Genomic DNA, 16486 nt, shown 5'->3' on the forward strand with positions numbered 1-16486 from the left:
GGCAGAGAAATAGTTAATAAACAAAGGAAGCCACAAGTGCTCCATTTCCTAAAAAAGACCAAACCCCACGGGGAGCTGCAGCCCGAAGCTACCGTTTTCCATTTCCCGATCATCAGGACACATCTTCAAAGCTCTTTTTGAAGAGATAAGAAGGTGTTTAAAGAGACGACAGATTGTTTATGGAGGATCAGACTTACCAGGGGCACCTGTGACTCTTCCTCTGCCTCAATCTCAGCCAGACACTTGTACTGCTGTGGTGACTCTATCACCATCTCCCTCCGGGTGGTTTTGCCAGCTCTGCCTTGCATACCGATCGATCCCCAGCCCTGCCTCCGTGTGACTTCTCAGAGCAGTCTAGCTGCCATAGCAGAAAGTTGCCTGCAGTATACAACGTCCTGTAAGATTCTGCCTGAGCTCAATCACCAGATCCCAGCCTCCCTCTTTTCTCTCGCTCATCTGAGGGGTCCCTCCCACCCCTGCCCACCCTCACAGCTGTGCAGCTGCATGCATTACATCTGCAAGTTTAAGCCTTCAGTGACAGTGTAGAGAAACAGTCCCCGGATAAAATAATGTGTCTTCTACGCCTGTGTTATAATGAACAACCAATAGGGCTGAAAAATCTTGCCCTTTCCAAGGCTTGACCTAAGGATGACGGGTGAAAATGAACAATATTCACAATATTTATACATAAAAAAAAAAAGTTTTAAGTAGTTTCTTATTTTTCTTATCATAAACAGTTAAAGACAGAAAAACTCTAGAGTGTTATTATTTCTCCGTTAGTTATGATCATGAGATTTGTTGACTACTACGTAATATAAGGTTATGTTCTGTAATTAATTGAAATATTATGTATTTATTCTATTTATAACATATTAGCACTATTTTTATCTTATTTGTATTTATACTTTATATAAATTATTTATTATATATAATATTTATAATGTTATTTATTTATTCTGTTTATGCTATATGGCACTATTTTAACTTATTTATATTTATATTTATACTTTTTATATATACATCTCTTTGCTGTGTTGTTTAAAGGTTGCCAAGCAATGACATTTTGTTGCCAGTTTCACTGCTGTGTTTTCTGTGCAATGACAATAAAAGAAAGTCTAAAGTTATTGTACTAATACTTGTTGTACTAATAAAAGTAGTTTTTTTGTGCATGCATTTCTATGCCAAAAAACATGATTCTTTGTTGCTTAAGTTAAACTGTATAAAATGATCCAGTCTCCCCAAATTATATAAATCTTAATAAATGGGCTATAAAGGTCTTTTGAAGGGTCTAAGAAAGTATAAACACTCATGAATATTGCAATATTTAGTAGTAAAAAGTTAAATAATTGATTTTCCTACAATTACAATGCAGTGTTGTCGTCCATCGCTTTTTAAGATGTTGTTTGGACATATTTTGTTTTCAAAACATATGAAAGAAGTAACAAGGAATGTGGTCTGTAAATTCTGCAACACCAGAGTCAAGTATTCGACAATACTACAAATATATCCGTGCACAGTATACAATATCGCAATATATTGTATCACCAGTCAGAGAAATTACAGCAGTCCCATCTCACAGCTATTATTAAGCAAATATATGCCCTTTGGTGAGCTTTGAGCTGCTTTCCCTGTATCCGCTCCAGCTGATGCCGCAGCAGGCACCGTCCAAACACGCCTTTTATCCTGCTCACTCACTCTACTCAAGTTAAAAGTCTCTTATCATGGAGTCAGCAAAAAAAAAAAGCTTCAATCCAGAGGCCCTGCATCAGAGGCGCCTTGCTTCAGCTGGTTTTCATTGGAAAGTGTGTTACAGAATGATGACATTTCAAGTTTCAAATTCTAATTCCTTCATACACTAGCTGCCACAGCAAGATGGAGTTTACAAGCCGCTGAATATTACGGACTAAAGCAGTTTGATAAACACCCGACACGGTTGCGACTGTGGCGAGGAGAAGTTCGGGCTCTCCCATGAGCGGTACTGAGGGGATAACATTCCGAGCATCGGGCCCACTTCAAAGGCCGTCTATTGTGTGACGCAAGTTTTCATTGTCATCTCGTGCTAATATAATGGAACATCATTTACAGCCGAGGGTTCTCTGATGTGTGAGGCGTCATTAGCATTAGCATAACTGGTTCCAACGCTTCAAAGGGGAAACGCATTCCTTTAAAAACCGAGTAAGCAGTGTAGAGGAACCAAATGTTGTCTTTGTTTGATTAAGAGAGTTTAGATAGAGCTCGAGTTTCCCCGAATTAAAGAGAAAACGTCCTTATGTCTTCATGGTTTATAATCCCTTTTATGTTGAGTGAATGAATCATTCTAATTGAACATTTTTTATTACATTTTAAGGGGCTTAGATGACATGATTTTAAAGTTCAACTCCAAAATAATACATCTGCTGTGTATTTTAAAATGACTGTTATGGCCTGTTTCAACTTGGTCGTAAGACTTAGATGAGAAAAGAAAAACATGTTCCAGTAAACCAGATCTAGTCTGCCAAGTCATTTAAGGTGGTCCTCCAAATGACTGACTGACAAACTGCAGATCATTCTTCATGTTGATTTAGTGATCTATTAAGTTATTATGATAAGATAAGGAAGAGAGGTTTTAAAAGTCAACATTTCTAAAAAGAGACTTCCGATAAAACTGTGTTTGGTAAAGTAGGACAAACAGGAATATAGTTCAGATAGATCGAACCTCCAAGAATGAAAATACAATATCTGAGTCAGACTTATTCAAAGGAAAATAGTGCAGAGACCGCCATCTGGTGGACTCTGAAAATAATGACACTGCTTCGTGAAGCTTCATCAGACCATCATTAATATGAATTTCATTACCACTTTAAATGTTATGCTACCTTATGTAGCATAAAGTTATCATTCCTGCTAATGTTAACAATTTATGTCTTCTGTTAAATAACATTCTTTTCCATCCTGTGATAACAAATCTGACCGTCACGGTCTCAGATTCGAGTCCCTTCTGCTGACTGGACGGCGCCTCCCTGGTTCTGTGGAGGCTGCAGTGACGGCGACACCAGCTCATCATTATAATCAAGCCCTTGTCGAGTCCTGGCTTCACTGAGGTCACGTCACTTGATTCCCCCGCATCTCCCTTACACCATCACACTTCCTGGAGCCATCCCGGCTCACGCCAATGTTGGGCACCGTGCATGACGAGAAAAAAGGGGAGTGCAAATTGAATTGCGAGGCCATCTGTGCGAGAGCTTGACGTCCAAGTTATCGGAGGGAGAAGCAGAGGAAGGAGAACGATGATGTCCCCACAGCGTTTTCACACAGCTTTAAGTCATTAGCCGTCCACACCCTTCTCAAGAGACGCACATGTAGACGTTGAGAGTCGGGCACGTGTGTGGAGAATTGCATAAGGCCTTGCTTGACGTAATGATTTGGAGCCGACGATTGCTGAAGGAATCCTGGTGGGAGAAAGTGTGAGGGTGTTGGCCAAGCAAGGAGTAAAACTTCCCAAACAATAGATCGGCAACAAAATGCATCCGAACAAACGAATATCTGAAGTTAATTCATGAGTCATCTGAACAATAGAGCAGAATAAGTGTGATTTAAGCTTCAATAGCAGGGTTATGTGGACAACAACACGCAGGTTGTGGAGGGAAACACATCTGGCATTGCTTAAATTTGAGAGAAGGAGAGGGGAGTTCCCTCAGCCGTCGTGATGTCAGAGCTCTAAAAGGTGCAAAATAAAGATTTAAGAGCACATTTGATGTTTCCCAAGACAGACCAGTGTTACTAAAGGGTCAACCTGGTCTTATTTTAGTTATATGTAATAAATATACCAGCAGTTATCGTGTGTTTAACAGCAAACTGGGATATATTAATTAATAATAGGAAATACATTAATTTTTACAACAGATTATAGTTTAACTGGCAGTAGTGAATAACCAACAATAGTGAATAACCAACAATTCATGGGTCAGGAAAAATGTATCCAGGGATTGTTTTATATGGTTGCAAAAAAGCTTTTCATTTTTTTTGTTAAGGGCATAGTTTTATTACCTACAGGACTTTTTTATATACCCTTGGAACCCAAATGGAAAAACTACAGGTATTAATACTGGCTTTGTTAATTGCTGACATGAATGATTTCCACTAGGTTGGGCAGGAAAATTGGCAGGAAAATAGCTTCATATTAACTCTTGCTTCAGGTCACTAAAGAGAGAACCAAGTTTGACTCACCTATTGAATGTTATGACGTAAATAAATTAAGTAATGATGCAATTGGTTTATAGTAAAAACCTTTTTTCTTTAGTTTTAAAACTCTGTATTTAATTTTTAATTTTTACATTATTATTATTTTTTTATGATTGGTTTGATTTTACCGTAATGATTCACAGAGTAGAACTCTTTAGAAGAAGAAGAATGTTTATTTGTAAGGCGCCTTTCTAGACCAGAGTCACAAAGTGCTTTAACAGTCACGCATTCCCCTATTCACACACATAATCACACACTGATGGGAGTAGACTGCGACGCAACTCTGCCACCAGGAGCAATCCAGTAAAAAGTGCCTTGCTGTGACGCCCATGAACCTGGGTGACCAGAGCTGGAGAGTCTCTGAGTGTGACATGCTTTACAGCAATAAGTCAACGAAGACTTTTTGTCATCTGGAAGGTGGAACCAACCCAACGAGACCCTTTCTTTCCTTTTGTAAATAAAGGGACATGCAGCATGTACTGACATTGCAGCTACACTGTTCTGGCACTGGGGGGAGCCAAAAACAATGTTTTCAATCTCACAGAAAAACAAGTTCCAGCGAATCAACGTGTGAATCACCGTGAGGCAGTGGCGAGAAATAACTGTCCTTCAAAAGGTTGTTGTATTAATACTTTGATACATTAACTGGTTCATTGTACTTTTTTTTTTACAATATCAGTTGTAATAAATAACACATAAATCATAGTGTATTTAAGTGTTATTTCTGCACAATTTGACATTTTAATTGTTTAACACCAATAAATAATACACATTTCATACATAAAAACAATCCGTACATAATTTGATCAAATATTGTAAAAAAAAAATTAAGAGTACGGAGTTTGAATTCAAGCCAGAAGTCTGTGAATTTCTACACTCTACGTATAGAACTGCTCGGACGACTCAAGGGTCTAAAAATAGCCTATTAATGGATGAATATGTTGCGTTGATGCAACAATGGGATGCGATGGGAAGTGGAAGAGAAAGCAACCTCTAATGAATGGCTGTAAAGGAAACACCGGTAATGGCTTATAGTGGACGACCCTAACTGGCTTTTGTGCAACAGACTAAATACATTTATTATGTCAACGACCGTCTAATAGAACTCTTGGACAGGAGGTGGAAAAGGTATTAGGTGAGTTTAAATCTAATCAGATGGATCAGCATGGACATGAATGTGGCATTTATTTACCAAGAAATGCAATTGTTTTTAGTTGAAGCTTATCATGAATAATATATATTAACTGGATAAGGTGTTTGAGAATGTCAAGAAACCTATTAGTAAGTCATATTATTGATCTATGTTGCACTGCTTAGAAATAAAATCAGGGGTAAGGGAAGGACTTACAACCAATATAAGTATATTATTTATGTATTATTTTAACAATTGAATGTATTTTATCATCTTTATTTAACTTAAATAATTATGTAGTACAATAGAAGAAGTTCAATTAATATGGAAGGGTTTTGAATGTGGTGCATTAGATTAATTGTGAAAACTTTATTTGAGTGATTTTGTTCTCTTTTAGAATATAAATAGAATCCATCCATATATTGCATCATTTAGTGTCAAAATAGTAACAGACAAGTTGCTTTACGGTTTTTGTAAAGGTTACTCATACATAAATATTAAATGTAACTTTAGATAATGTAATAGATATGGTCGACAGTTCATTAAAATTGGACATATTTCGTTTTTTCATTGGTGCCCCCTATGCGTCCCCTTTGCCTCTGACCTGATTGAGTTGAAAACTTAATTGAGAAGTCAGTTCGTCTACATGGTCATTTTCAACACCTTTTTTCAAGCAAGTCAATAATACATTAAGATCAGGCTGGCGCACACGTGGAGACACACACCTCCTTATTAATAAATAGAGATATACCAAAGCAAGTCCTTTAAAAACACTACCAAGACTGCATCGTAAGAAACCCATTCAAACCCACAAATCTCAAATTTAAGATAGATAAGCGCAATAAATAGGTAGGTAAACATTTCACGGTATATACAGGAGCCACTGCATGAGGCACTAAAGTCACTCGAGGTAAAAACAGACAGCATGTTGCAGAGGTGAGATTACCAAAGCAGTTGTTGGCATCCAAAGTTCAGATCCCCTTGGGCTCAGTGATTCCCCATCATCCTCCAGAACAGTCAGGTCCGCCGCCGCCTTGATATAGCTGCAGTTCCTCTCAAGAATCGCCCGCAACCCCTCCAGAAGTACCACGCTGGTGGTGCATCCCATGATGCAGCAGTGACACAGTCTTAATTAGGAATTCTTCAGCCTGTTATCAGTCTTTAGTAGGGGCTTCAGAGGGCAAACACTCCTCATCCTGGAGGAAGTGTTTGCGAGGCACTTGTCTGCTGCGCTGACCGCCCAATTTATGTGCCAGAGCCGCCGAGCTGCTGAGTCGTGGCACTCCTGTGCCAGCAGGGATGGAAGGACGAACACACAGAGGAGACGAACTGCTGCTTAGTCAGTGGGAGCAGGGCGTCGACTCTCAGACGGATGAGGATGCTGAGACACTCCTGCTCGACTCTGCATCCTCTCTCTCTTTCCTTTTCAGCATCTCTTGCCTCAACTCTTCACTTTCATTTCTTTTTGGTCTCTCCCTTTCACTCAGCAGGCTACCCTCCTCCCTCCTCCCTCCTCCCTCACTCTCTCGGCTTAGTCATCTCACTGACTCTGCAAGCTTTGTCCACAATAACACACGACCAAAGCCGCCACGGAAATCTTTCACTTTCTGACACGATATTACATCAAATGCAGTCATCCTGGTGATGTCATCCCGACGACACAAAACCCAAAGATGAAACATTTCGTCACCTATGTGCCTCAGCTGACAACCTCTCCGGGGACTAGTTAAGCCTGATGCGTCACAGGACAAACCTGACAACCCTCCATAAATAATCATCTTTTTAACATCCTAGCCACTTAAATTTATTCTTCAGCTTCATGTTGGTGCAGGAGAAACACTTACAGTGGATTAAGTAAATGCATATTTCAAGCTAGTGTACTTATATTGATGTAATTGTGGGATATATAAAACCTGTGTTGACTCAGAGGTGTCAAACTAAATGACACAAGGGGCTGAACAGACAGTAAATATTTACCAAACATGATTGTGATATTGTCTTTTCACTCCTGGAGGCTCAATCCATCCTCATTTTCTTTTGTTGTCCTTCATCGAACACTTCAAATTCCTTTTCAGTTTTACTCTTATTAGACATTTCTGCATCCATTGACATCCATAAGCTGTGTCACTTATCTTATCTTAAACACTGGCATTTTTAAAGGTCAGCCGCATAAACATCAATATACTTCGATTTTAAACCAACCATTTAACCGGCCTCATAAAATGACTTGGAGGGGAATTTTGGCTCTGAGCCTTTAGGACGAAAGTCTTTGTTGACAGCCCATAGTAAATAACAGGATATAAGAGAAATAAGGATATGGATAACAAACGCATCATCCTGCTCCCTTTTTATCACTATGGTGTAATTATAAAATAATTACGACAGACCATCATTTATCAGTAATTATCAGTAAGTATTTATCAGTAAGACAATCAGAAAATCAATTTTAAGAGGACATTTAAAATGTTTGCTGTTGAGAACCATGGCTTTAAATAAAGAGTTGGTGAGTCGAGTGAGAGGTGAAGCCAGCAGGACAAAATCCAACAAACAATAATATAACAACTATACGATATGCTCATTGACTCAATTTTTTATTTTGCAAATGGCATTTGTGACAAAAATTATACATACATTACTTTTAAAGGAGCAAAGAAACTGTCAGAAATGGAAAAAGAACATAAAAAATGATATGACCGAAAGAAAAAGCACACTTTTAAAGCAAACTAACATTCGCCCCTCAAGACAAGTTTTCTTTATATACATCTAAAACAGATCTGTATTAGCACTAACTCATAATGGCAGTCTTGCTCCATAGATGAAGAAACTACCTTTGGAAGGAAAAGCAAGCGTTGTTTTAGTGTTTATGTTTTTGTTGTTTAATGTGTTGTTGTATTGGGCAATGGCAATACAATCCATTAGAAATACTTTATATTTATACAAAGCAAGACTGTCATTAATCCATAGAAACTTTACATATTAACAAAGATATATTTATGATAGATTATAATAAAAAACCTAAAGCAGAGATACGCATCTTTGCTGCCCCCCACAGGCGGTTTCTTCCAGTGCATCAACTGACGACTCAGTGGGAGAGAGAAAAAAAAGCCAGACTAAGCGTAAAACCACACAGATTTAAACTTGTGATCCAACCGAATCCTGTGTTTGAAACTTTTTCCATGAATATTCTATGATGTAATCCGGAAGAAAAAAAACAGAAAATCTGTGTGGAAGAGGCAGAAAACTTGATGAATCCTTCCCCATCAACCAGGAGATCTATTAAAGATAGATATATTTAAGGTCAAAAGGAGGGTCTTTGCATCAATCATACAATTATTGATAAAACCATAAATATAGAGGATTCATCTGCTTTAAAACACTGGGATTTTCATTGACTTTTGAGCGTCTCAATCTTCTTTAAAAAAAAAAAAAAACACAGAGGCACCCACAATACAACCCATCCATCATTGTTCACTTCCGTCTTCACACACAAGACTGGCTGATTCTGGATCAGCCTCTGGGACGTTTGCTATTTTTACACGTGCTGAATAGAACTGGAAGTGCAATTATGTCAACTGGGTCAGCGGAATTGAATTCCTTATGGTCACTGCCCATTTTTCCCTCCCCAAAAAACAAAAACACTCATTGCTTCCTGAATGGAATACGTTGTAAATCATGGACACAACTACTGCAAATGGTCGTTCAAGTATCACCTTCTCCATTTACACCAATTACACAATTCATGGAACAGTCTTCGGCAGCTCAGTGGAAACCATGACATGCCAGGGTGAAGTCATATTTTAGTGGATGAAAACATTCGGAGCACAACAGGAAAAAAGAGATTTGAAGGGAAACTACGCTGATTCACACACATACTTATTATTATTATATTTACACTAAACTTTAATAATTCCAACTCAACTCAGTGTATAATCATGTAACATTGATTTCTGGTCTCACTGAAATGGCTGCTTTAAATCCTTCAATTTCAATGGTCTACAACAACCGGGCTAAGCTCCTCTAGGCTTGCTACCAGTCAATGTAGGAAGATAAACATGCTTTATTTAATTTCTGCTGTATTGATCATTACTGTCTGAAAGTTGTTTTATTTAAGAAAATAAAGACCATATTTTCTGTAAGGAACAGTGATACTTGACACGCTTGTTTCAGTCACGTTTACTTATCAAATAAGCTTGTAAACAGGCAATAATGAGTAAAAGATAAACTATATATGTGATGCATATCTTGTTGCAGAAACACAGTAAATCAGAGTTATGGTGAGATGCCTTTTTAATGTTCTTAACAGCTGTTCTATTTGAAAATTAAATTCAACCTAAAAAAACGAAATAATCTTCAGATCCCGTCAATACTAGAATTAATAACAATAGCTGTCTATGGTCAAAGATTTTTAGTGTATTTAAAATCATTTAAGGGTTGAAAATTTACTTGCCTTGTTTTATTGTTGACATTTTCTCAGTACATTTACTACAGCCTCTATATGTTTTTGGACAGGGGTAGGAAACGGATACGAGGAAAACACTCAAGCTTCAAGCTGAAATCATATTATGCTGTCAGGTTTAATCAGTAACCACTACGACCATGCCCACGGTGCTCAGTTTAAAACAAAAAATAAAAACAAAAACAATAATAATATAATAATGAATAGAATATGTTGTGCTATGTCAGTCTTAACAAACTGTACACAAATGTTGGATTGTTATTGTGTGGTATTAAGGGCAGAACTACAAGTAAAAACCATCTAACAAGCCGAGACGCATTTTACTAACAAGACTTCTTTATTGAATGAAGATGATGCGGCGTTCAAGAATGCATCGACAAGAACAGTCCGTTTAATTCTGATGGAAACGAAAAAACGGTGACAGCACCCTTTATGAATTTGATGGAGAAAGACAGAAGCACAGAGCAAGAATGTACTTGTCGTAGTGATGCTGTAAGAGATTCATTCAGGAGACACTCCCATCCACTCACCAGAATATGAATGAGAGAAAACTAGAGAGGGAATGTTCGTGGTCACGGGAAAATCTTTCTTTAGCTATCAGAAACAACCACTTGGGACTGAACCACAAACAGACGACACAGCACTATATCCCGAGCCAGATATAGGTCAGCAGTGCTAAAGCATCTGCAGCGCAGCAGATAATCTGCCAGGTTTATTCATTCTAATCAGACCAAATCCCCTTGACTCTTAAGTGGAGTTTCACTGTCTAAACTGAAGCATTATATCAACACATCTGAGGTGTCAAGTTTTCTCTGGAACAGATTTTTTCAATAGAGCTCTAGTTATGATGACAAAAATGGAACCTGGTGACCACAACTATTGATGCTTTGTTTGATGGAGAATGGAGGACAACGGATAAAAGGTTATGTTCTTATATAGTGAAAAAATGCCATTTTACATAGCAACACTGTAACATTTCGACATTTTTTTATTTTTTTATTTTCTGTAATTATGGATTACATTTTTAACAGTCATTACTATAGCAGAACTCCCCGACAATTCATTTAACGTTTTCCTGCTAGTTTCTTTTGTGTACTCAAGAGTCCAAAAGCACAAAGAGGTTAATTACTAAATCAGAATTCTGCCCATCTCTTAAGACCTGTCCAGGGCCTCCTTAACCACTTGTCCCCGATGTGACCCCATTGAGGGTGGTTGAGGTAATAAGTGCCTCCCACTAAGTTCTGTGATTGTGTTAAACGTTATCTGCTTCTCCAATAATTCACCTGTTTGTGATGGTGTAAACAATGACATGTGCTGTGTCTCAAATCGCATACTACTTAGTATACTAGAAGTTAGAATGCATCAGTTTAGTGTACGTACTAACTAGTACGCAAATTCTCCACAGATAGTATGTCTCAAATCAAACACTGCTGCTACACACTAACCGGAAATCCGTGACAGCTTCTTCTTCTACTACTATTTAACGATGTTTCAAGCAGCTGTTTGAACGCTATAGCAGACACCTGCTGGCAGCACGTTTTGCAAGTTTGGAAGAAGAAATAAAGAAAAAATATGAGAATCGAAGTGTTCGCGAGATATTTAAGTTGGTATCAGCAGCGTAGACGTGTCATCCTTCTACTGTTGCTGAAAATGCACCTGTAACTATATGCATATATATGCATATATATATATGACGTAACTTCCGTTTAAAACGTCATTAAGATGGCGGCCGTTTAGGGTGGTTAGTGTCCATCGAACCATGCTCAGTTTTGTGGGCGTGTTAGTACGCCAATTTAGTGTGCAAGGCGCACTAAATTTCGCATACTAAGAATTGAGACGCACTAACGCACTAAAAATACTAACTTTGAGTAAGCAAGTATGCGATTTGAGACACAGCAATGGAGTATTGCCATTTTTGAGTACATCCTGCTACAATTCATTTATATTTGCAGTATGATGTACCATGTACACTGAAGAGTGTCATTGCAAACTTTCGTGACAGTCTGCATTTGTTCACCATCTTAGGATATGGCTCTGGTCCAGACTAATGTCTAGTCGTGTATTCCCGTTTTCTCTCCCTGAAAGCTACAAAACGTACTTCAGTCACGATGGAAATTAATGAAATTACCTGTTATAACTGTATCTTCTGCGCCTGATTCAAATAATGCCTTCGAATAACGATTCTTACGGTGACATGTATTGGAGGAGCGAACATTTCCCACACTTGAAACGCAATCATGAAATCCACAGGGTCCAGCTTAACTGCTCTGCCTGCTCAGCCTCCCAAATGTTTACAGAGGTGTTACAGCAACTATGGCGATAAACATCCCGAGTGTGTGGCCATGAAGTTGGAAGCCATCCTGAATGTAGACGATATATCACAGAAGGTACTCGACCATCTATTATTGATGATCCCCTCAGCAGCTTACTGTGACATTGCGGTGGAAGGGGCATGTTTAAAAATAACCAAACCTCCCATCACGATCTCATGCATTATTGAACTCGCCACACAGATCTCCCCTCACGTCGATTACCTCACAAAGATGACTGTCAAAATGAAGAGGTGATCTGAAGATGAAGGTAAATAATAGATTTATCCCCCCCATCAAGTTGGATCCTTCAGACCATGCTGAAGTACTTGTTGTGATACGTTTTGTTTTCCTGCTGCTCAACCGTATGCGTCTATATTGGTCTTTACAATCCTGTGCTTATATGCAGGGAACAGCTGCACCGTAGCCCAGAGACTAAAATAGAGGAAATACTCAAAGGCAACTATTGCACGGACTCAACATATCCAGAACCATAATAGGACCCAGATGCTCTTCAGAACCCATGCAGCAACCAAATTACTTTCCCCGATGTAGACATGCATGTAAACTGAAGTATGAGGTACTGGTATTAAGTCAAACATACATATTTAACCACCAGCATGTTAGTAAGTAAGTGATTCTTTTTTGTAAAGCGCATTAAACAATAAAAACAATATACAGTAAAAATACATACTTTAAAATGTTTCATATGTTTGAATTCTAGCAATCGTTGTGCAATTCATCATGAGAGCCAATTTTAGTTGTTTTGAGTGCTGCTTTAATATAGGATATGCAACTCAATATGTTCATTATATCTTGTTTTTTACATAAATACTAGTCAGCTATATTGTGGTCATATTACCATACCTGAGATTCTGGCTACATTCAACACATACTCATGTCCTTAATCTTGTTTGTCCAACATAACCCAGAAAAATCTTAGTATCTTCAACCTTATTATAACCCACTGGGTGTCTCGGAAAATATTGATACTCATATTACAGTTTTTTTTTTAATTCACGGTACTGTATTGATAGCCAAAATCATTGTATCGATATATTTAAGTTTTGGTCCCTTTTTTCCTTTTTTAGGGAGGGTTAAAATAATGTTTCATTTTTATATATATATTATTTTTTCTTTTATGGTTTATATGTGATTAAAGTAAGTATAAAATAAACATTTTATTTTAGTTTACACTAACGTTTTAACAATTTAACTTCTCGAGAGACAGCAGTATTCATTAAGTTGTCCGCAGCTAAAGGAATAACGAAATCATGTGAGATCCCAGCAATGACTGAGGACAAGAGGATACATTCAGACTCCAGCAGCTTTTTGAGGCTAATGTTTGGTCTTTTTCTGGTTTCAAATGAAAGTAGTTACGACGTCGTTAAGAGTCATGCGGTCTGTAAATACTACAACGCCATACTCAAGTACCCGTGCAATACTACAAATATATGTACTAGTTCCTACATAATCGCAATGTATAATCGCAATATATTGTATCATATCACCAGATTCTTGCCTAACCACACCTCTACTAGTTATAGCAGAAACGTTATAAGCAGCCATTGGCATTAAAAGTCACTGACACTTGACAAGAACAGTTTTATAGAACACGCTCTGGTTCAGGACCAATAACAGCAACATTTTTGCTGATGCTCAACATCCTCTTGAGTTTGGATTTGCTGACTAGGCGAAAGACACACATGTCATTGGATTTATTTTATATTCTTTGTCGTTGCTCAGTTGTTTCTATCCTCTCTGGTTACAACGTGCACTGGTGGAGTCATGTGTCAGGGCAAACTATAGAAGTGTGCAGGAGCCTGTGGTGTCGCATCCTTGTGAGGTGCAGGTGTGTATTTCAGTTACCTGGGCAACCTCTTCTAGAAACCTATATTAAAACACAACACACACACAAAAAAACTAATGGTGACATTTAAAAAAAAAGAAGTGTTGTTGATGTCACGTGTACTGAACAGACAAAAGTGTCGCTGCTCTTACCACCAGCACTGAGGTCCGGACCGCCTCAGACACGCTCTGCCTCAGCTCTGCCGCGGTGCCCGGTTTGTTGAGCCCGCGGGTGAACTTCCTCGCCTCAGGTGGAGCAGAAGCCATAGTGGACCCACCAGACACCGATCCGTTTTTGCCCCGCCGTGGATGTACTTCCTTGCCCCTTTATCCTGCCCGTGCGTCTCATCGAATGTGACTCGTCTCCTTCTGGACCGAACCTCGCCGCTGAGAATATCCAGTTCACAGAAGAAGAATCACGCCCCTTTCATTTTGGCTGGAACCCGTTCACGCATCTGGATATCTTGTTTAAACGCTTTCCCATTTTTTTTTTTTTTTGGGGGGGGGGACGCGAAAATGCACACGAGACTTGTGCCTTAACTGTTGTAATAGAGTGGCATGCATTATTTCAGAGGATGTGTTTTGGTTACGTAACGGGACGTGCTCTTTCAAAGTGAAGGCTTATATTGCCGCCTGCTGGAATTTGTTTACAAAGCAACGATGTTATTCTTTTCTAGTTTCCATAGATCATGATGGAAAAAATGTATGGTAATTTTATATTATTTATATATTGTGAAGCTTCACATTTTAGGTGTGCGACTATCCAGACATGGTAGAATGATATTTATTGTTCACAATGACATTGAATTCTCTATTGTGATTGTTGAGCATTTTTGACAAATTTTAACATATTTTCCCAATGCTCATGAAATGTACCAGAAACTAATAAAAAAAACATCTCATCTCATATTCTTCCTCCTATCCAAGGTTCGGGTCGCGGGGGCAGCAGCTTCAGGAGGGAGTCCCAGACTTTTTTCTCACCCCAACCTACATCCTGGGGGACCCCAAGGCAATTTTCAGACCAGCTGAGAGATGTAGTTTGTCCAGGATCTAACCCGCTCATACCAGGAAAAAAAAGAAAGTTTTATAAAATCACCCTGGTATTGGCAATTAATCCATCATTACTTGTTCACTGCGTACACATTAGAATCATTGGGTAGTAAAGTGTGAGAAATCGAGGAACCAGGTAAAAACAAGATGAGGAAAAAAAGCAATGGGGTCCATAGATTGGGTAAAGGTGAATAGGAAGTGGATAAAAGGGGATTAGGATTACAATACCATAAGATGTACTCTTAAACATGAAATTGATTTGGGATCAATCACTTTTAAAATATTTTTGCTCAGTAGACAGAGTAAACTTCCACAGTTTACAGGGACAACATCCAGCTTTAGATGTCCACAATGACCCGGGCCTGCTTGAGAATATTTGCTTTTAAGGTATTAAAGTATAGATCTTTCTTACTTTTTCTATTGTGGCCTAGAGAGAGAATAAATATTATCTTGGTATACATTTTATTGAGTATTGTTTTGATTGTTTAAGCGCTTAGTGACCCTGGTCTGGAAAAGCGTAAAAAATACAAATTACTTACTTACTTACTCATTTATTTTCGATCCATTTATTTGTTCTTAAATTTCATAATGTCATGTCCTGTTGCTAAAATCCTACTATTACGGATACTTTTAAATATTTTATTATTCCTCTGGTGTTTCCACACATGGGTCCGCCCACACTAAGTGCAGACCATTCCATAACAGCTTAAGTGTGTGTGTGTCTGTGTGTGTGTGTGTGTCCCTTTTTCTACCTAGTTTAATGCACTCCTTTTCCTGATTTTTGTCTTTTTTTAACTACTTGTGTTGCATTTTACACCCATGAATGGTGCATATAAGGTTGACTATTCTTATCTTCTCCAGACATCTAAGTTTAGGGATAGGTTTAATGGTCGCTGAGGGATCCTAACTCATTAAGTAGCCTTACACGGCCAAAGGCAACAACTTCCTGATGAGATTAAAACTCATACAAATGTAATGAATGATGAGTTGACAGTAAAATTCACATCTAGTTGGATTTTGGAAACCCTTTTTTTTTGTTTTTACAGTATGTAAGTTAGTAAGTAATTTTTATTTGGATAGCGCTTTTCCAGACCAGGGTCACAAAGCGCTTAAACAATCAAAACAATATTCAATGAAGTATATACTTTAAAGATCAAGATAAAACTGATAACACAACAGGAGTTCCAGAAAATCAAGGAAAAGCCTGAACAAATAAAAACGTTTTAAGATGTTTCTGAAAGTATATGTGAAAAATACTTTGAAGTACCTACTTTAGTGGGGGGCCAGTGGGGAACACTTGACAAACCAAGCTAGTATTCCTAACCTCCCAAAGTAATTTAGGGATCCATAAAGTTATATCTTATCTATCTAATAATTGACGGGATAAGATATATTTTTGCAATCTGGACATAAAAAGTTGAACTTCAAATTTGAATAGAAAAACAATTTTAGAAATAATGAAAAAAAGAA

At 38.1% G+C, this 16486-nt stretch overlaps 1 protein-coding gene across 3 annotated transcripts in view; it reads right to left on the minus strand.

The window, feature by feature from the left end:
- dock9b (dedicator of cytokinesis 9b) overlaps positions 1–14333 on the minus strand; it is a 55139-nt gene extending 40806 nt beyond the window's left edge. Inside the window, exon 1 of one of the 3 annotated variants that reach the window (XM_087791558.1) lies at positions 14120–14333. In XM_087791558.1, the coding sequence (XP_087647684.1) occupies positions 14120–14233 (114 nt within the window). In that variant the 5' untranslated portion in view covers positions 14234–14333. Of the gene's footprint in view, positions 1–197; positions 391–6299; positions 6714–14119 lie in introns of those variants that run through there. The other 2 variants (XM_087791557.1, XM_087791559.1) reach the window with 2 other exon arrangements.
- Between the last annotated feature and the right edge of the window lie 2153 nt (positions 14334–16486).

The sequence above is a fragment of the Callionymus lyra genome, chromosome 5, assembly GCF_982586985.1.
Source record: "Callionymus lyra chromosome 5, fCalLyr1.hap1.1, whole genome shotgun sequence".
In the NCBI taxonomy this organism is placed as follows: Eukaryota; Metazoa; Chordata; class Actinopteri; order Syngnathiformes; family Callionymidae; genus Callionymus; species Callionymus lyra.